The sequence below is a fragment of the Delphinapterus leucas genome, chromosome 19 (assembly GCF_059928025.1).
Source record: "Delphinapterus leucas isolate spDelLeu-1000000601 "Yukka" chromosome 19, BTC_Dleu_Yukka2, whole genome shotgun sequence".
In the NCBI taxonomy this organism is placed as follows: Eukaryota; Metazoa; Chordata; class Mammalia; order Artiodactyla; family Monodontidae; genus Delphinapterus; species Delphinapterus leucas.
The window spans coordinates 53,574,098-53,595,678 of NC_143147.1; the positions used below are offsets into that span (position 1 = coordinate 53,574,098).

The window sequence follows — 21,581 nt, forward strand, 5'->3', positions numbered from 1 at the left end:
TCTATTATCCTAACTTCTCATTTTCAATTGCATCTACCTGTTTTGATCACTCTTTAAAAAAAAATAATGTACCCCTTATTCCTTTTTTCTTTCTGGGATCAATAATATTCCTACATGCATCTACATGTTCCATATCTATCTGTGTTCTTCAACACTGTTTCCATGCTCTGCTGGCTGTCTTATCCGTATATATCTTTTCTTAATCCTTTTCTTTGCCAATAACTCTTATTTTCAATAACCCAGTTAAAGTCTAAATTATGACTTTTTAGCCAAAGTACTCAATCTTTGACGAAAGTAAAAAGGAGCAGAAATTATCTCATGAGCCATGAAACTGTTGCAATACTTACAAATATTTTAATGCTGGCAATTTAAAAAGATGAGAATCTTCAACTGTTGTCAAAGGATTACGATTGAGAATTCTGAAAAATGGAATGGAATTAAAATTATCTGCATTTTCAATTACTTCCATGAAAACTTATATTCATTTTTTTTTGGTATGGAACTGGAAGGTTAAAAAAAAATCATTTTCTGTCTTTACCTATAAATCACCCTCAGAATCTGTAAAACACTCTTTCACTGGGAACTGCCCAGGTCTCTAGATGATAAAGTGGAGAAGTGAAAGAAAGAAACAAACAATAAAATAGAAAAAAAGTGGGTAGCAAAGAAAAAATATGGCAAAGAACTTTTTAGGTTAAAAACCCTCGAAGTGACTATGCTGGTAGAAAGCCCTTGCTCTGTAAAAAAGTACTATTTCTAGTGTCCTCCATAATTCAAGGTGTTTTTCTTTCATCTCTACAAATTTTTTAAAATTTCTTGATTTAAACTACCCAGCTAAAGACAAAAATAGGGCTAATTCCTTGATCCTGGAGCCAAAGAAGAGATAAATCCAAGAGGAACTGGTGAAAGCCATACTCCCATCACATAGTCCCATGCGTATTCTTGTATTATAGCCTTTGTTACTGTGTATGTAATCAACTGTTTACTTGTCACTCTCGTAGATTGTCAGCAACTTGAGAGCAGAGGCCACACTTTATTGTCATTATTATTCCTGTGACTGACAGAGTGCCTAATATTTACTAGGTATTTAATAAACGTTTGCTGAATAAATAACATTTTGTTTATATATCAATAAAATAAACAAATTAATTTTGGGGAACAAAATTTTATTCCAAAATCCTGGAATAGATTTTCTTCTTAGTTTTTTCTTTCTTTCTTTCTTTCTTTCTTTTTTTTTTTTCTTAGTTCTTTAAAACAAATAAGGGGGAAAAAAAAACAAAAGAAACAGGAAGAAAGAAAAGAATATCTGACTTTAGGTTAACTCTACTCAAGAATTATTAGCATATTTTTGCAGAATATTATAAAGATAATTATCAAAACTAATATCTTTTAGGTTGCCAGGCATCTGTGATCAGCATGTAACATTTAATCCTCACAGTAACCTTATGTGATATATATATTACACCATTGTACAAATGAGGAAACTGAGGCACAGAGAAGTTACATAACTTGTCATAAGTCATCAAGCTAGTAAGAAGCCGAGCTAGAATTTGAACTTAGTTCTGACTCTAAAGCCTGTGTTTAACCTGAATGAAAAGAAAAGGGGGGGGGTGTTTAAAACATCTGTTACTTTAACCTTAATTTGCAGAGCACTAAATATAGAAATACCTTTTCAAACTTCATTTACCCATCTGGGAAAGCCTCTATGAGAATTATATTTTCTCTTTTTATTTATTTATTTATTTCTCTTTTTATTTATTTTTTCCTTAATCATCTCTCACGATAAATATTTAATTAGCATATGGACATTGAGACTTTATAGATTTTTTTAAAAATTGCAGGAAAATCAGTAAAAATGATGGAGGAAGGACATCTGAAAATTCATCCCTCCATAGAAGCAAAAATAACAATAACAAAAACAACAAAACTGGCAAAAATGGTCAGAATCAACTTCTGAACTCTGGAAGTTTAACCAACATACTGGCAGCAAATTGGGGAGCAATTTATTCAAGGAAAACAAATTAATTTCTGTAAGAAAAATGAGATCTGTGTTGCTTTAACTTGTCCTTGAACTTTGCTCTCCATGCCAGCGGTAGCCTTGCAAAACAGCCCACATCCCTGGTACCAGAAGGAGCAGCATGGACTGGGAGGTCCTTCAAAGCCTCATTCCCAAAGAACTGTCATTGTTTTACATGTCTGGTGGTCCCCTGGGAGACCTCACTTGAAAGGCTTGCCATTGAGCTGACTCAGAGCTGTCTAGTGAGAAAAGACTCTCCTCAGGTGGCATTTCTGGAAAACATTCTCAAGCAAATATTTTAACATGGCGGTTGCATGAGGCAATGGATAAGAGCTGGGGGCAAAAAACAGCCCAACCGAAAAGCTTAAAAAGAAAAGCTGAGGAATGAGATGTCCACAGAGACTTTGAAATGTTCCAATGTATTCCTGGGAAACTGGAAGACCACAAGACATATTCCTGGGAATCTAGGAAAATAACCGTTAGCATTAATAAATGAGTTCAGCAAGGTTGTAGGATATAACATCAATATTATTTCTACACACCAGCAATTTCATTTTCATTTCCAAAAATGAAATTAAGAAAACAATTCCACCTGTAACAGCATCAAAACAAATAAAATACTTATGGAAAAGTTTAACGAAGTAAGTGCAAGATTCACAGTGAAAACTACAAAACTGTTGAAAGAAATTGAAGAAGATCTAAATATAAAGACAGGCTGGATTCATGGACTGGAAGATAATCTTATTAAAATTTCAGTACTTCCCAAATCGACCTATGGTTCCATTGCAATTCCTATCAAAATCCCAGCTGACTTCTTTCCAGAAATTGCCAAGCTAATTCTAAAATTCATATAGCAATTTAAGGAAACAGAATAAACCAAAACAGTGTTGGTAAAGTACAAAGTGGGAGGACTCACACATCCTGGTTTCAAAACTCAGTTTAAAGCTACTGCAATCACAGTGTGGTACTGGAATAAGAACAGACATGTAAATCAATGGAACAGAACTGACAGTATAGAAATAAACCCTCCTATTTATGGTCTATTGATTTTCAACAAGGGTGCCAAAACAATTCAATGTGGAAAGAACAGTCTTTTCAAATGATGCTGGGACAACTGTACATCCACACACAAAATAATGAAGCTGGACTCCTACACTTCACACCGTATATGAAAATTAACTCCAAATGGATCAAATATCCAAATGTAAGAGCTAAGGCTATAAAACTAGAAGAAAACACAGGAGTAAATCTTTATGACCTTGCATTAGACAACAGTTTCTTAGATATGACACCAGAAGCACAAACAAACAAAGGAAAAATAGATGAGTTGGATTTTATAAAAATTGAAAAGTTTGTGCTTCCAAGGACACTATCAAGAAAGTGAGAAAACATATAGCATGGGAGAAAATACTACAGGTGGGAAGAATAAGATGCAGTTGGGAGAAGAAAAGTATACTAGTTGCTAGGTGTGACAATCTCAAAATTTTGAAGTATTACAAATAAAACAGCCACCCTGAATCACCCCAAAGGGCAGACCCAAGTTATTTTTGTTTTTAGCGTTTATGCCTTTGTAAATCTGAGAAGCAGCCAGGATTCTAGTACATAGCAAAAAGTGATGACAGCACACTGAAGTGTGTAAGCTTTTGTGTGTATATAGCTATCTAGAGGAAACAGTGCTAGCTGAATGGGGAAGCATTAGGGCGGCTCTGTGACCGCAGCTCAATTTGCCTTCATAGTGTGGCCTCACCTCCCTCATTGATATTCTCAACAATGGGGTAAATAATTCAATAGGGATAAGGCTTTGATTTTCCTCTTATTCTCTCTTAGTGCTTATGTTCTTGGTACAATATTGATGTACCACAGACAAGCCAGCTCCTAAAATCATGGAGCTTGTATTGTTAGAACCAATGAAGTGACTAAAAGAATTTTTAAAAATAAGCCATCAGTCTGCACCTGCATAGGTGAATGAAGGAGAAATACTTTAAAGTCAGAAAAAAAAGTATACTTAACATTTAGGATCATCAACCACTGCTGGTTTTCCATAATATATTTCATTCCTGATTTTATCTGAAAGAGATATGATTACTACCACCATTCAAAGAGTGGTACTTCATTAATTAATAAGCTCTTGGCTCATCTTTGAGGTAGATTTCGGATTTAAAATAGACTACCACACTGCTAACTACTTCACCTTATGCTTGTCAATAACATCGAGGCTTCATTCAAGAAACCTACTGGCTTATAATTACCTGAAACCCAGTGATGAATCAAGGTTTTGTGGGGCCTGAACCTCATCTACTTTGGGAAATCATATCTAATAAAAACATGCAAAGTTATGAATACAAAAATCGCCAGGACCCCTCTCAAGACCTTGCAAGGGAGCTATGCAAGTGAGGAGCCCTGAAGCCTAAGCTTCATTGAATTCATGATAAATCCACCTCAGCTGGGGCCCTTTTCCAAACTTATTTAATGCAGGCAACTTATAAACACCCCAGTAATATGTCATTATAGGGTAGTAAAATGACCTAACTCGAGGGTGGCATCTTCCCTTGGTGGCTTCCCTTTGGAAAGAGATGCAATAACGTTTATAGCTCACCATGGCAAATGTTTCCTGAAGCAAATTAGCTTTTTCTATTAGAAAGACTTAGCCCCAAACAAAGACTGACTATACTGGGACAGTCTGTTGAGAGTAACTGTGAACGAGTTTCAGGAGTACAGTAATGATTTCTTTCCAACACCAGATAGTTCTGATTCTTTCACTACCTTTTTCTGTCATTTAAGAAGCACACAAATTCCAAAGGAACAAGTTGGTGCCTCTTCCATCACAAATCTTTTCTAACCTACCACCCATTTTCTACTTCATCACCCCCCTCCCTCACCTTGTTACCCTGCTGCATAGATGCTAGAATGGCTCTCATATATGTTTTCCCATCAACATCCATCTTTCTCCTTCCAGGATGAAAGCTTCTTGGGGACAAAGTCCCTGCCCGACGCGTGTTTGTATCCCCAGCAGCTAGTACAGTGCTGACACACGGTGGGCATGGCACTCAGGGAATGTTTTTGAATGAATTCATTAATTTTTCAACTGTGATTTATTTATTTATTTATTTAATTTATTTATTTCCACAATGTATTTTCCTGGGTTGTCTACATAACTATAGTGAAACTCAGATGCTTATAAGGAACTCTTGGTGTTATAGGATGTTTAGGAAAGGTGGTGAGTTTAAGAGGTTGTGTTGACGCTCCTAAAACCTCCTGGTGAAGGGATGTCATGAGCCTGCTCTCCCTTGTGCTGGCAAAAGAAAAACTGACCCTAGTGCTCTCTCCCCAAGGTAGGCATCAGCAAACTAACAAGGGAAAGGAAGGAGGCCACTAAAGATAGGCATCTGCAGGAATTGCTAATCCAGCTCCAGACACAGCCACAACACCTTCAATTAACCAAAATGTTTGAGCTGAAGGGGTGTAAAACCCACACTTCTTATTGAAGAGTAGTCAGCAAAGAAAGTATATTGAATTAGGCTACAACAATGTATTTTCCTTATATTTTTCACACTACAGCTGAACACAAACAACGTCTTTTTCCATACCGAAAAGGTTCCTATTGACAACAGATAATTCACTTCAGAGATATATGCTTTTTGAAAAATAATGTTCTGGGTGGCTGGGGAGAGCCCTGTGGTGGGTGTTCAGGAATTCTTTCTGCTTTACCATTAAAAAGAGCTAATAATGGTTGGGGAAGCACCCACACCTGTTGCTCCCTGAAGAATTGGGTGCTAAACTTAGTTCTTTGCAGCTCTGTGTTGCATACATTTTAAGCAGTTAGGAACTTTGCACATGAGCAGGAATCAAAGTTAAATTCAAAAGCGGAACTTCATGGACCATTTGCATAGTGGAGAGGCATCAGTGGGATTCCATGACAGTGTTAATTTGAGCGTTTCTGCTTGGTGCCTTTTATTGCCCGTGCCAAAGATCAGTACTATGGAAAGCAGAGCGTTTCATATATATGAGTTAAACAAGTCTCCTGGCCTCTTTGTACCTTAGTTTCCTCATTTGAAAAAAAAAATGGCTCTCAAGACATACTTTCCAGAATTCAAACTGGGCTTACACTCAGCTAACCAATAACTGCATGATGTTTTTACACACAGTTTTTTACATGTATTCATCTTCTATTTCACTTACAACGTGTGTAGAAAGTGCATTCCATGCCAGGCCTGAAACGTTCCAAAGCTCAGTTCTGTGAGTGAATTGCAACCAAGATTTCTACAAGAAAAGACACAAGCCAAAGAAGAAGAAAAATATATATTCTTTCAGAACAGTTATCGTTTGGCAATAAATCTAATTTACATATGATGAAACATAACATCACTATTCCCCCACACACTAATGAAATCTCACTGTGGAAGATATTATGATTTATACTTTCACGATTTTATATGTGGTGCATTAGAAATGAAATAGTAAATGCTCATTAAATGCTTGTGTTAAGTGATCTTTATTTCTCTAGAAAGGCAGCACTATTGACATTTTGGGCTGGATGATTCTTTGCTGTGGGAGGCTCTCCTGTACTGTTGGATGTTTAGTAGCATCTGTGGCCTCTGTCCACTAGATGCCAGGAGCACATACAGTTCTGACAAGGAAAAATGTCTCCAGACACTACCAAATGTCACCTGCGTGCAAAATCACCCTGGTTGAGAACCACTGCTCTACAATGATTCACTCTGATCCGTGTAATAACTCTCACACTAAGCTTTGCTGGAGACAAAAAGGATTTGCTACAAAATGTTAGTAGGAATTTTAATCACATTTCAAAATGAGTAACTAATTTTATAAAAATTAAGCTTTATAAAAATTCCAAATATAATGAAGTTATAGTTGTAACTTACATAAACTGCAAAAAAGGTAGTGGTTCAAATGTACGTCTTTCGATAGACTGTATTTTATTGCAGGATAAATCTCTAGGAAAAGGAAAAGGAAAATATTGACTCAATTAGCTATCAGATATCTAATTAGTAGGAATCATTAGTAGAGTTTAGCATGATAATAATAAATAAGAAGCTTTGGTCTAAACTCCAAACCTTAGGAATTATTATTTGAACCTTCCAGAGACCCTAACCCTGCCTTCACCTCTCTTAAGAGTCTCACCTTCAGGATCTTCATAAATTAAATATACAACTACAGATCTTGATAGATTTTGGAGGTAATCTTTCCTGAGAGCAGAAGCATTGATTAGATTCCACCTTTTGTGGTCACATCAAATTCTAGATTATGAGCTCAAAGTTTTTATCTCTATATATCATTATAATTTCTAATATTCAAAGGAATATTCTTATATTTACACACTTCCCAGTATAGTTCTGTTTTTCTAGGCCAATTCATTACCAGAAGAAATAAAAGATACCCTTTCACACAACTTGAAAGGAAGTTACTCCTCTCATTAATATGTAACTTTAATTCAGTATTACACTTTCTATCATATTGACTTTTATTTGAAAATACCTACTCTTGACTATAGCTGACTATGTTATTTCCATTGATTCCAGCTTAGTCTCTCATTTCACCTGGATGGGTGTAACTGTCTTCTGACTGGTGTTTCCATCTCTTCGCTCTCTGTTTCTAAGCCATCCTCCACGCGATCCCCAGATTAACTCTCCGGAAGTTGTTCTCAAATACCAGCATCACTTGTGAACTTATTGAAGATACAAATACTCAGCCCTACTGGGGACCTCTTGAATCAGTAACTATGGAGGTGGAGCTTGTGTTTTCACAAGCCCTCCCAGTGGTTGGTTCTGTTGCAGGCTAAAGCTTGTCCTAAAGCCCTGCTGTGGTACCATGGTAGCTTGGCATATTATCCTTGGCTTGGCCTCCAAAGCCCTAGATGATCTGGCTCTACTCTCCTACTCTTCCCACTTGTACTCTACAGGTACTCAGAGTATTTTCCCTGTGCTTTGCCTTTCTCCCACTCTCCTTCTGCAAGATTACTCTTCCCAAGATGTCTGTCATTGATACCCAATGGCCCTTCGAGGTCCCATTTAAACAGCATTGCTCTAGTAACATCTTCCCTGATCCAATTTGAAGACTTCTTTCCCTCTTTTGTGCTCCAATACCAACTTATAGCTCTCATTGCCCATATTCATTTCTTTCTTTAAATATAGCTATTTTTGCAACCCATTTCCTCTGAGTATAAACTCCTTCAAAGTATGGACTAGATACTGCTTATGTGCATCGTCTATCATGTTTAAAGCCAACGTGTGGACATAAAGCAAACTCAAATATTTATAAAATCAAAATATAGCTGGAGAGTGGATAGAAGGAGGAAATGACTGTTTTAAAAGCAATGTAGTTTTATTACTTCATGGTGCCTCCACAGCACTTTGTCATTATGGTTTGAGTTATATGTTTATTTTCCCTGTGAGATCATGAGTTGCTAAAAGGAAACCTGTCTTACCCGTTGTCGTGTTTACAACACTAGGCATAGGGCTTATTAGCATATTCTTTTTTCGCTTTTTTATTGATTGGCATTGTTTTTTAAGAATGAGAATTCTTATGCTAACGTGAAATAATCAGATTATAAAGTATTTCATAGTAGAAGTAATGAAGGGCCTAGTCCACTGAGCATTTATCTTATTTGTTTTTCTTCAAACTGTGTTTGTAAGGTTTGGAACCCAGATGGCAGAGAAGAGATTAATATAAAGGTGATTGTCCCTTGAGGCTTGGAAGCTTTGATAATTAAAAGAACTATTTTTAGGGTCATGTGAGGCTCTTTATACCCACTTCCCTTAAGCCTTTTATATTTGCAAGAAGAATCTATTTGCTAAAGAGGATCATTAATTGGCTTAATAAGGATTAATGACATACACAGCTTTGGATGCCATGGACAAAGGACAAAAACTGAGCTTTTATAGCAAAAAACACTGTTATCTCCTTATCCCTAAATAAAAAGAAACACTAGGCAAGCATTTCCTCTTTGATAAAGAAGCTGGAGAGGGAATTCCCTGGCTGTCCAGGGGTTAGGACTCGGCGCTTCCACTCCTGGGGACCTGGGCTCAATCCCTAGTCCAGGAACTAAGATCTCACAAGTCCTGTGGTGTGGCCCAAAAACCAAAACAAACAAACAAAAAACAAGAAAACAAAAGGCTGGAGAGATTTTTGTTAGGGGCATTATTGATATGCTGATTTACTGTAAGCATTTCTAAATATACCACTTAACCATCATCTTAAACATTCTTAATATTGGCATCACAATTCCTGCATTGAAATCCTCAACAACAGCTTGTTCTTTTGGTAACTTAATATGTTCTTAACAATACACATTCTTTTTTTAAGATTTTTTTTTTGATGTGGACCATTTTAAAAGTCTTTATTGAATTTGTTACAATATTGCTTCTTTTTTTTTATGTTTTGGTTTTGTGGCCATGAGGCATGTGGGATCTTAGCTCCCTGATCAGGGATAGAACCTGCACCCCCTGCATTGGAAGGCAAAGTCTTAACCACTGGACCACCAGGGAAGTCCCTTGACAGTACTGTTTATATAATTCATCTGCATAAATATTTAAATGTTAATTCAATTTAGATTAAATTATCAAAGTTATGAGTTAATGGCATTCATACGAATGTAAGGGGTCTATATTTTCTTGTCCTGTAGGTGACAATTTGAGGTTAATTTTAATTCCTCTCATGTCACTATCCAACTTTTTCAAACCTTTGCTGTAAAGGCCAGATAAGTAAATATTTTAGGCTTTGCAGGCCACATACAGTCTCTGTCACTTATTTTTCTTCGTTTCTTTTTTTTCTCATTTACAGCCCTTTCAAAATCACTTTTAACTTATGGGCTGTATAAAAACGGACTGTGGGCCATATTTGATCCATAGGTCATAAACAAAATATAAATACAGATGGAGAGTATATGAACACTTATATAACAATGTTCATATGGGAGTCTATAATTGCTCAGACCTCATTACCACTTTTCCTCTACAACTAAAGGGTATTTTTCTATCTATACCTTGCCTATATAATTAAAAAATTAAAAATGAATCGGAGATATTTAGGGCTAGTGATGGGCTGGGGCCCTACACAGACTTACAGAGCTGTAGAAGTTTATTGCTAGAAGAAATTGAAGAGATTATCTAACTTGAACCCCTTAATTACTTTATAGATAATCTACTTTATAGATAAGAACTCATAAATAAATATGATTAACTTACAAATATCGGAGGGATAGCAAGCCTTCAAATGAGTCTTTATGTAATTCAGTCAAATAATTTTCACTGAGATTTCTGAAAAATGAAAAGGTTATTTCTGGATCAAAATGCAAAATAACTACAACTATATATTACATAGGACTAACTCCTATATGGGAAGGAAAGCTGGGTAATGGTGCCACCTGAACAACCTAATTCTTATTTAATTTAGGGATGGTGATTTCTGCTCTGTTTTCATTTATACCTTCTTTTCACATCCTCCTTTGTGTCCATCTCTCTCCGTCACGCATGTGTGCCTGCGCGCGCACACACGCACACACACCACCCACTCTTCCCACCAAATCATATAGTTAATGCCTACTGTCTAGATCACAAAGTCTCTGTTAGAACCCAGCTCTGGGTGACACCAACGTTGCAGAGCTGCCCTTCCCTCCTCTCTTTCCCCAAACCTTAATGGGAAGTCCCACACAGAACTGTATCAGGGCAAATGAAGCCATCTGAATTTTTCCCCCATTAAAATTTTTTGAAAACTAATATGTGCATAAAATATACATAACTGTTCAATAATTCAATTGAACAACTGTTCAACTGTTTAATAATTACAAAACAGATCCCCACGTAACACCATTCATGTCAAGAAAGAATCCTGCCAGCATCCCAGAAGCCCCCAGTGTGCCCTTTTCCAGTCACAACCCTCTCTCTGACTTCCTAGAGGTAACCACTATCCTGACTTTAAGAATAATTTCCTTGCTTTTTAAATGTAGTTTTGCCTTTTCTCTATCAGCCATAAACAACACAGTTAAGTCTTGCTTGTTCTTGAACTTTATATAAGTGGAATCATATTACATGTATTATTTGCCACATTGCTTCTTTCATTCAACATTATTTTGTAAAATTAGTTCATTTTTGCCTGTAGTATGTAGTGTTGCATGTCCAACTACATGAGGCTTCTGAGTATTTGAAAGTGGCTAATGTGACTAAGGAGTTCAATTTTTAATTTAATTAACTTTAATTATTCTAAAATTTAAAAAACTGATACTCAATGTAATTATTGGAAAATGTTTATGTTAGCAACAATTTGCATATGTGATATTACTTTTTCGACTGTAAATTTTATGAAATATAAATACCAATCAAGTATTTGTAATAAAATTTAGAAACCAAATTTTGATTTCAAAGAGTTAGTATGGGAAAGAAATGTAGATTCTCTCATTAATTTTTATATCGAGACATGTAGATATGATATTACTTTGGATATTTTTAAGTACTTAGTATGAAAACAACATAGAATATATTATTAATAATGTATAAAATGAGTACATGTTAAAATGATAATATTTTGGATATAAGGGTTAAGTAAAAGATATTAACATTTATTTCATCTGTTTCATTTTACCTTTATTTTTAAGTGGCTATCAGAAAACTTAAGATTACTTATGTGGCTTCTTGCGTTATGTTTCTGATGAAGTGTATGACTTCTAAGTATGATTATACCACACTTTATTCATTCAACTGTTGGTGTAGACTGAGATTTTTCTAGTTTTTATTTATTAAAAACAGTACTGCTTTGAACATTCTTGTATTTGTATCCTGATACATATTTGTCTGAGTTTGTCTTGCATGTATTAGGGATACAAAATTGTTTCCTAAGAAGTTTTGCTATTTCAAGCTGGCAGGTTGAAACATGTCAGGTCTCCACCCCTTCAACTTCCACCAAAATCGCTAAGAATGATACAAAAGATATAACATAAAATTCACAACCTTAGCTCAATGTGTGGGAGCAGCTCCACAAATCCTCCCCTACCAGAAACGGACCGGAGCTACCTACAGGGTGATCAGTTGGAATAGTGTGGTAGGAGCAGCCTACAGCACACATCAACCCCACATCTTCCCTCCTTGATCCAGGAAGCAAAAGGTGTCTTCCTCTAGGCAGGAGCAATTGGTGTTAGCAGGGGGGCAAGGTCCCAGAACCCTGGAAGAAAGGTATGCACTCCCTGACTAGCCACCAGAAGGCACCTTCCACCTCTGCCTTATTCTCAGGGGAACCCATTGGGAGTAATAACCCCCAACAGCTCCTTTCACTTCTCCCCTAAAGCTGGGAAACAAACCAGTAGAATCTCAACTACAAAGATGAATTACACTCAGGAATGACCAAACAATGTGACAAAGCCAGCTCCATTAAGGACAGAAAACAAAAACAAACAAAAGAGCTTATAGCCAGTGAATCAGAGTTAACGAAGCGCAAGAGAACCATAGAACAGCACAATTACTACCCTCAGACAGATGTAAGCAGATAATGCATCCATTAATCAATTCAGGAATATACGAATGAAAAGTGTTAGCAATAATTAAAAAAAACTCAGTATATGAGCAGCAGAAATGACAGTTAAAGAATAAATTAGGAAACTGAGAGATCCAGCCAATGACTTCTCAAGAATGCAGAACGAAGGGAGCAGGAAGGATTCACAGTCAAGCCTGACCCCTTGGTCTGCCCGAGGAATGTTAAGCCCTTTGCTTCCGCTGGTCTCACACTAAAGACTAGGAACATGCTGCGGGGAGGAGGGGGTGGGGTTTTGCACCAGTTTCTTATATCTGGTAAGCAGGAAGGCACATAGCCTGTATCCCAAGAGTGGAGTGAGGGAGTGGTAGAGAGAAAGCCAGTACGGAAGAAACTCTATAAGATGTCAAAGGTAGGTTTCTCTGGCCTCGAAGAATTCCCTTCCTTGCAGGTGATATTAACAGTGGTACATCCTTCAGGAGCCTTGGGGATCTGAACACAGGCTATGTTGCCTTGTGAAACTATTTCCACTGAATTGTGCATTTAAAACGTTCTGCTTTTCACTCACAGTGTCTCTTGGTCACATATTTATATTAATTCCATCTCATAGCTTAATTCCAGCTCATAAATTAATTCTTTACTCATAGCTTATGTGAATTAAAATATTACTACCTGGAAACTCTGCAACTCAGTTATTAAGGTGGTTCATATTATACAGAATATAGTCACACACATTTTTAAAAGATCACTAAAACAAAAACACAAAAGACTTCAATTCCCACAAAGAACTCTTGGAGCCCTGAGCATGATTCAAAGACCCTGACCTCAATTTGAAATTCACCATTTTAGGAGGAATCGCAGTGATTGTCAGAATACATGTTAGGGGGAATGGTCAACAGATGGTGCTAAGATTGATTGTTTTCTCACCTCTAAGTCGTGGTTTCATATTTCCATGGAAATGATTCAAAAAGAAAAAAACCAAATCAACATGTCCAACGACGTGTATGGTAACCCTTTTCATGCCATCAAAGGTAGGAAAAAACTCTACCTCCCCATATCGCATAACAAAACTGTATGTATATACCATAAATGATATACAAACGTCACAGGAAATGATGGTATATGAAAAAAAGCTGCACAAAAGTGGAACTCATATATACTAATTATAACTTTGAAAGTTGACACGGATTCAGTAAGTACTGCAAAGAGATGGGGCCGATCCTCAACTCTTTATGGCACTGTCTTCTCTGATTGGCTGATGCCCATATCACACTGGTTGGAGTTTGAATATCATGGTAGGACAGGGCGTAACCAAACAGTATGTATTTCAAATTAATAGGGTTTCTTTCTGTGAAGTTGTTTGGATGACAGGATGGTAGAAATTTTAAAAACAACAATGGTAAATTCAGCCTAGAAGTAAAGTTTAGACTGAGAATGAGTCAGTCACCAGAAAATTACCCAAAAAGGGGCTTCCAATAAGCAATAACTGAATAACTGAAATAAAATACATTAATCTGTAGAACTTCAAATATCCATTTTGACTGAAGAAAAAAATTTTAAACTATGGGGAATCAGAGTTAAAGCCAGATCTAAAACTTTCTCACACCATGAATATATCAAAACCAGGCATGAAGTTAACATTTAAGAAAGATCCATGTCTAACTTCTGACCAGGGTTCAGGTCTAAGGCAATCTTCTGAATTTCACATTCATTCTTGATTCTGTATTATTGACAATTATCCTTCTCCCCACCTCTGAAACTTCTAGGAAATTGAGAGGGCTCAGGGTTTGTTTGTTTCATTGATTTAACTATATATATAATGCAAACAATAGGCCTTTCTGGAACTGATTTACTCTCCTTCCCCTGCTTTCTTTCTCTCCAAAGTACTTAGCAATGCTTGAAATTAGATCTATCTATTTATTACACTTATATACTTATTTCTATTTATTTGTAAACCCCCTGAGAACTGGGATACTTGGGCTGTTTCATTCTTGGGCCTGTAACCCTAGCATGTAAAACAGTTCGTGGCATATAGTACATACTCGAAAAATATTTATTGAGTGAATTCAGAAAGTGACAAATTATGAACTTTCAGATACTTTTATTTAAAACAAATTATCCATTTATCGTCACTCATGAGGATAATTACAGGAAAAGAAATGTCATTTTTCTCTCCTACATTTGTGACTCAATCTTTTGAGGCAAGAATCCTTTGAGAATTTCATAAAAGCAATGGTGTTTTTCCCTAAGAAACTGCACTTTCTTGAACACACGCAAAAGTGTGCACGCAATTTCGACTTGTGGATCATCCTTTTAGGGCAGAGGTCTGTGAATAGAGAGGACTGAATGCAGAGTGCCAAACTTGGATGGGAAATAAAAGTACATCTCAGTTTTCACAAATCTCTAACTAAAACCAGCACTTCCTTCCATTATGAATGTAGGCAACGAACCACAGTAGATTAGCAGTATAGTTAATTTGGTCCCCAATAGAAATCACAGGTCACTTCATATCACGTATATGCTGCAGATACCTCAAAATATCATTTATTCTCATCACTACCCTGGAGTTATAATATTTATTAGACCTACCACTATATCTTGTTATTTAAAGTGTTAAGAGAAGCATATTTATTACTATTTCACTAATTTAAAAAATATTCTGAAAACTATTTCAATATAGTTGGTTTCCTTTGTTTTTCTATATATTTTGACTTACTATACATTTTAAAACATTATCCCAAGAACATAAGCTTCTGCAGCTTGCCAAAGAGTTATACACCGGGGAGCAGGAGGGAGGTTAAGAAATTCTGCTTTGGGGAACCACTGACCTCAAGTTAGGAACCTCTGCTTATAAGGTATAAACCTCAAGCTGACTTAGAAATCTTCAAACCTTACCAGATTCATGTTATAGTGTATCATCTCTGAAACACATGCTTTTTAAAAATTAACTTTTAATTTGAATTTATCTTTTAAAAATATGTAATATATATTCACATCTCAAAATTCCAAAAATATGTAGCACACAATTCAAACTTTTTCTCTTACCTCTGTCCCTCAGTCTACCACCCCCCTCCACTCCCAGAGGAAATTAAGTTATCTATTTCTTGTGCCAAATGACTTTCATTTTTCTTACAAGATTGGGAAATTAAATCTCCAAGTTAGGTACTATCACGGGAAATATAAACTACATATAGTATTCAGGAAATCTGTAAATTAAAAAAAGGGCTTGGTTCTAGCAGTTTTTTCATTACCAATAAGATATCAGACTAAGGGGGCATCTCTTTAAGGGTGGTCATAATACCAGTTTTTAGATTGACTGTTATGTCTTTTATTATTAATTCAGAAGTCATTTATGACATCTATTCAAGTTGAACTAAGGATATGACCACAGACTGTCATGAAAATTACTTTGAATGTTTTTTTCCCAAAATAACTTATGTATCTAAACTGACTTTTACTACAAATCAATAAAAAAATAGTAACAGAAAAATGGGCAAAGGACAGACAATTCAAGGATAAAATACAAATGTTCAGTAAACATATAAACATATTTAATTTCACAAATAATAAGAAAATTCAAATTCAGACGGGACCCCTTTTATTCATCTGTCAGATTAGCAAAAAAAAAAAAAAAAGTGAGAATCTCCAGTGGTGGAAGGGTGTGGGGAAATGAATGTCATCACAGCATGGTGACTGCAGGGTAAGCTGGCACAACTTTTTTGAGGGCAAATAAAATTTTATATCTAAATAGTCTTCACCCCAACAATCCCATTTCTAGATAACTATTCTATAGAAATAAACGACCAGGCTCACAAAAATGCACGTACAAGGATATTCATTGCAGCAATGCAAGTAACAAGAAAACTGGTCATAATCTAAACATTCTTCAATAGGGGCATTATTAAACTGTAACACATTCATACTATGGAATACTATGCAGGAGTTTAAAGGAATGGGGTAACCCTCTATGTACTGGGAAGGAAAGAAATCTAAGACATATCATAAAATGAAGGAATCAAGTTTCAGGATGTTACTTATGTAAAAAATGATAAGAAAAACACACAAACCTCTTTTGCTATCTGTAAATATGTATGTACTCAAACGTATGGAAAAGAGTCTGGAAGGATTAATACTAAACTCAAAGTAGTGGGTGTGGGATTAGGGCAAAAGAAGGGTTTTCACTATACCTCTTATTTCATTGTTATATATTGAGAATATAATCATGTATTACTTGTATAATGGAAAATAAGTTTAAATTGTCTCTTACTGATTTTAAAGAGGTCCTGCAAAATTTAATTTTTAATATAAACATAGAATTTCAATCATTAGGTTGCTTTGGGATATGGAAGGGGAAGTACCTTTGCTCACAGGTATTGACCTCAAAATTCTGGACCAAGAAGGATCTTACAATGCAGTTAGCTTTTTGTATTCATATTTGGGGAGAGTATACTCACAGCTTCTCAGCCCAGCGGTATGCCTTCCATATACTTTCATCAATGTAAGAAATAGAGTTTCCTTGGAAATTTCTGTGAAGAAACACAGTTCATATGCTTGAATAGGTAGGAAAAGAATGTAGAGAATAAGGAAAAGAATCATGGCCACCATGTAGGGAATATTCAAATGCAGAAAAGACCAGCTTTTCAATTCCCACAGCTGCCCAGCTTCCCAGTGTGCACAATTAATAAAAACATACTGTGAGGCCACTGGCACAAACAATGAGGCATCCCCTCAGAACCTGAACTTCCTATCTGTCCAAATTCTTGGATACATAATGCCAATTACTTTTTATCCAAAATCACTTATGTGTCTAAAATGACTCCTACAAATCAATGAGAAAAATGGCAAACATTTATCAATATCAGCAAATAAATATTAAGAAATCCTATGGCAGGCAACACCAAAGCTTTGGCTCAGTGCCCTCAGAATCTCTCCAGGTGTTAGAAGGATACGGGAAGGCAATTAGAAATTAGAGGGACTAATACGAAAATATCTCTTAAACATATTGCCTAGGGAAAAGCACAAGTCACTGAACAAGGAGTAAAGTTATTACCTCATTAGGGGAACAAAATGCAAAGGAAAGAGATCCGGAGGAAGGACACACATCAAAACAGTAACAGGAGTTACCTTATTGGTGGTAGGGAAGGGGGGGTGCAATTTTCACATTTTATCCTATATACTTCTGTGACATTTCTTTTTTTAAACAGTGAGAATGTATCCATGAATTAGACATGTTTAAAAGAAGCTGTTAAATGCCTGAGGTTCAGTTTGAACCACTAACTCAGTGGATGACTGAATCTTTACCTTTACCTTTGTCCTCTTCCCTCCACAACAATGGAACTATTCAGTTTATATGCACATTTTTCACGGGAGTCAGAAATAAGTCAAAACGGATACCTGTCTGCCCATCTGCCTGAGGGACATTTCCACTCAAACAGAGCCTTCTGGTTGCTTTATGCTCACCAATAAAAGATGCCTAAGACTGAACTCATCTCCCTCAAACTGGCTCTGCTTCCCAACTGCTGTATTTCCACCTATTATACCACCATCATTCTGCCCATCAACACATGTGATTTTTCTCTTTCCTGTACTACAATCCTCCAACTCTTGTCAATTACTACATCTTGTCAGGTTTTCCTCTGTAGTACTCTCAGGATTTTCTTTCTACTTCCATCACAACCACTCTAATTCGACCCCTTCTCACTTTACTCCTAGATTTTGCTAAAGCATTCTATTTGGTCTCCCTGAACCAAGCTTTCCTCTCTAGGTCGCTCTACATATGAAATCTAAAATCAGCCTCTTGCTTTAATCATTTGTCTCTCTTGCTTGAATACTTGCAGTGGCTCCCCGTATCTCACAGCATAACTTTCAAACCCCCGTTGCCGATAGTCAAGATATTTTATAATCCTATCTTTCATTGTTGCCTAACCCAATTCTTTATAGCCAGACTAATCCATTAAATTCTGATCATCCCTGCAGTCACACCTTTGCCTACACTGTACTGCCTATTATTTTTCTGACAAATCACAGCCAATCTTGAAGTTCCAGCTAAAGATTTAGCTTATCCATGCAGCCTTCTGTGACCTCCACACCCCTGTGATTACAGGTTCTGGTGAATTACAGCACGTATCTGTATTTCTCTTAATACTTAATTATATATTACCTCCCTTTTAAGGCATATCCCCTTTCTTCCCACTTGTCAGTGTCATGTTCTGGAGACAATGACATATACTTCTGTGGCTCCCACAGTACTTAGCCCTGGGTTGGGCACAAAATGGGTGCTACATATAGAAAGCCAGGGGACAAAGATGAGTTCTAGATATAACTGAGGGATTGAATAATAATAATAGCTAACACTAAAATATACGCTAGGCACTGATAGAAGAGCTTTACCAATATTAACTCATCTAAATCTCCCAATGAGATTGGAGTCATTGGGAGATTTAGCAGTCATAGGAATCATCCTATGAGATGATGACTACCATAATCCCCATTTTACAGATGAGGAAATTGAGTCATAAAGCTAATAAATGACAGACCTGGGTTCAAACCCAGGTAGTCTGGCTCCGGAATCTCTACTCTTAACCACATGGTTGTATTACCACCAAAGAGATGGGGAGAGGGACAAGTTGCTGTAAAGAGGATGGAGTAAAGATGGGAGAAGAGTAGATGTTAAGGAATTAAATAATGGTGTAAAAAATGGAGAAGGAAAAAATAAGGGCAATTAAAAGTAAAAGACTGGAGAAGAGGGAAAAATAGTTAAGAAGGATAATGAAGATAAGGAATCATTGACAAACAAAAGGTGGAAACAGAAAGTCAGTCAATGTGGATTGGGGAGATAAGGAGGACCCAGGGAGACCTGAAGAAAGGCTGCATTGTCAGGCAGGATGCAGAGAACAAATGAGGAAAGGGGATTCTTACAGGATGGTGAAGGTGCCGTTGTAGGCGTTAGGCTCTGGCTCAGGCACTCTGTGGAGCTTCTGCTTTGGGCTGAGACCATCACATGACAGCGTCTCATTTTTGCAGGTACAGAGCTCACATATGCTGATGTTTGTGGTGGCATTCTGCCCTGGCTGCTTCTTTTCTGGGGTATATTGTACACCAGGAAGACCTGTGGATACTGAATACTGAGTCGAAGGAAAAAGAACCGTCTCAGATGGCCTTGGTTGCTGAGATATGTTAACTCCCAGGTCCACAGGTGAAACTGTGACTTGAGACAGGTTTGGTTGTGCAAGTGTCACCTCAGGGTGTTTTGGAGGGGGAGCTGTAGTCTGCTGCCGGGCTGTAGAATGTTCAGACTCTGTAGTAGGTTCTGGAGTTGTGGTAAGCTCCAGGTTCAAAGGTTTAACTGTGATACTGGGTGATGTTGGAGGCTCAGTGTGATCCTGATCCGGTGTTGGAACTATTCGATTGTGATATACTGGAGGCTGAGCTACAAAAACCTCCTTAGGTAGTTCTGCAGGCTGGGTTAAGGTCTCCTGCATGATTGGAAAAGGTTCACCCTCCTTAGTGGGTTCTGGCCTTCTGGTCAGTCCAAGGTCCAATGGTTGAATTGTGACCTCAATCAAAGTTGGGTGGTGAGCCTGAACTTGTTCTGGATTTGGAAATGTCACCTTGGGGTATGGTGGTTGAATTGGGGCTCCTTGGTGAACTGGAAAAAGTTCAACATTTTCAGAGGGGACTGGATGCTGATCTGAAAATTCCTGCCAGACTGACAGAGGTTCCAACTGCTCAGAGGACACTGTAGACTGAGCCGAGGTTTCTTGTTGGAGTGGAGAAGTTTCAACCTCATTAGTGAACGCTGGAGTTACGATAAGTGCAAGACCCACAGGTTTAACAGTGACATCGGGCCGCTGCAGAAGCTGAGCTTGATCCTGACCTAGAGGAGAAACTGTTGGCACAGGATGCTCTGGAGAGAAAACTACAGTCACATTAGAGAGCTCTGGAGACTGAGTTGGAGAGGATTCCGCCTCACCAGGAGGCTCTGGAGGCTGAGCTGTGGCTTCCTGCTGAGGTGGAGAAGGTACAACCTCAGGAGCCTGTGGATGCTGATCTGGAGTCTCCTGCTGGCTTGTGGCAGGTGTAAATTCTTCTCCAGGATGCTCTGGATACTCAGCTGGGGGCTCCTCTTGTACTGAAGGTTTATTATGTGTACCGGCTTCTGGAGATTGGGCTGGAGCCTCCTGTTGAACTGGCAAAGGTCCAACCTCCTCAGGTGGCTCTGAAGGCAGCGTGGGGGCCTCATGCTGGGTTGTAGAAAATTCTGCATTAGTAAGGGGCCCTGAGGGCTGAGCTGAAGGCTTGCCCTGATTTGGAGAAGGGCCCACCTCTGGAGTGGGTTCTTTTGTTATGGTAAGCTCCACATCTGCAGGTTTGACAGCAACACCGGATAAGTTTGAATGCTGACCATGAGGGTGACTTGGAGGTGAAACTGTCATTTCATGATGCTCTGGAGGTTGAGCTGGCTGTTCCTGTTGGGTTGGCGAAGGTTCCACCTCCCCTGAACAAGGCCCTGTAGGCAGCTCTCCAACAGAACCCATGTCCGGGTATGGAGCCTCAGTCTCAGTCAACTCCTGATGAGGCGGGGCCAACATCTCGACTGGAGACCAGGACATCAAGTAATTAAAGCCCCCGGCTTCTGCCAGGGGTGTAAGGGCATGGGGCAATTTGGGAGGGGGGTCTGAGGCATATGAAGACCAAGCCTCTGTCAGCCGCGGGGGGTTGGGGGTCACCTGGACAGGGCCCAGAGCCCACTCCGGAGGCTGAACTGCCTGGACTTGAAGCCACAGTTGTAGCCACGTGAGGAAGAGCCGTGGCAACCAAAGGCGCAGCCGGGACATAACGTGCGGCGGCTCCCAGGCACAGTGACCCAGGCCAGTGAGGAGCCGGAGTCACATCCTGTGTCCTAGCTGAACCGCTATGCCAGCGCCGACGAGAGCGCTCAGGTTAGCAACCGCGCGCCCCTCCCCCGCCTAATGTTCCACCCGTTATTTATGACATCTTTCGTTACGCCACCTTTATTAGGTTAGTGCGGAGATCCAATCCGCGCCACCAGAGTGGGCCTTTTGTCCAGAGTCCCCAGGGCCCAAGC

The 21,581-nt window shown here is 38.1% G+C and overlaps 1 protein-coding gene across 4 annotated transcripts in view; it reads right to left on the reverse strand.

Moving 5' to 3' along the window:
• Positions 1–21,330, reverse strand: part of LOC111171276 (leucine-rich repeat-containing protein 37A2-like) — a 52,781-nt gene extending 31,451 nt beyond the window's left edge. For 2 of the 4 annotated variants that reach the window (XR_016389015.1, XM_089901352.1), the window contains exons 1-6: positions 19,412–21,330; positions 16,948–17,019; positions 10,219–10,290; positions 6,898–6,969; positions 6,194–6,274; positions 348–419 (exon numbers count right to left, since the gene is read on the reverse strand). Coding sequence is in view for 3 of the 4 variants with exons in the window: in XM_089901352.1 (XP_089757478.1) it covers positions 348–419; positions 6,194–6,274; positions 6,898–6,969; positions 10,219–10,290; positions 16,948–17,019; positions 19,412–21,330 (2,288 nt within the window). In the remaining variant the exon portion in view is untranslated. The remainder of the gene's footprint in view (positions 1–347; positions 420–6,193; positions 6,275–6,897; positions 6,970–10,218; positions 10,291–16,947; positions 17,020–19,411) is intronic. The other 2 variants (XM_089901353.1, XM_089901354.1) reach the window with 2 other exon arrangements.
• Positions 21,331–21,581: the final 251 nt, after the last annotated feature.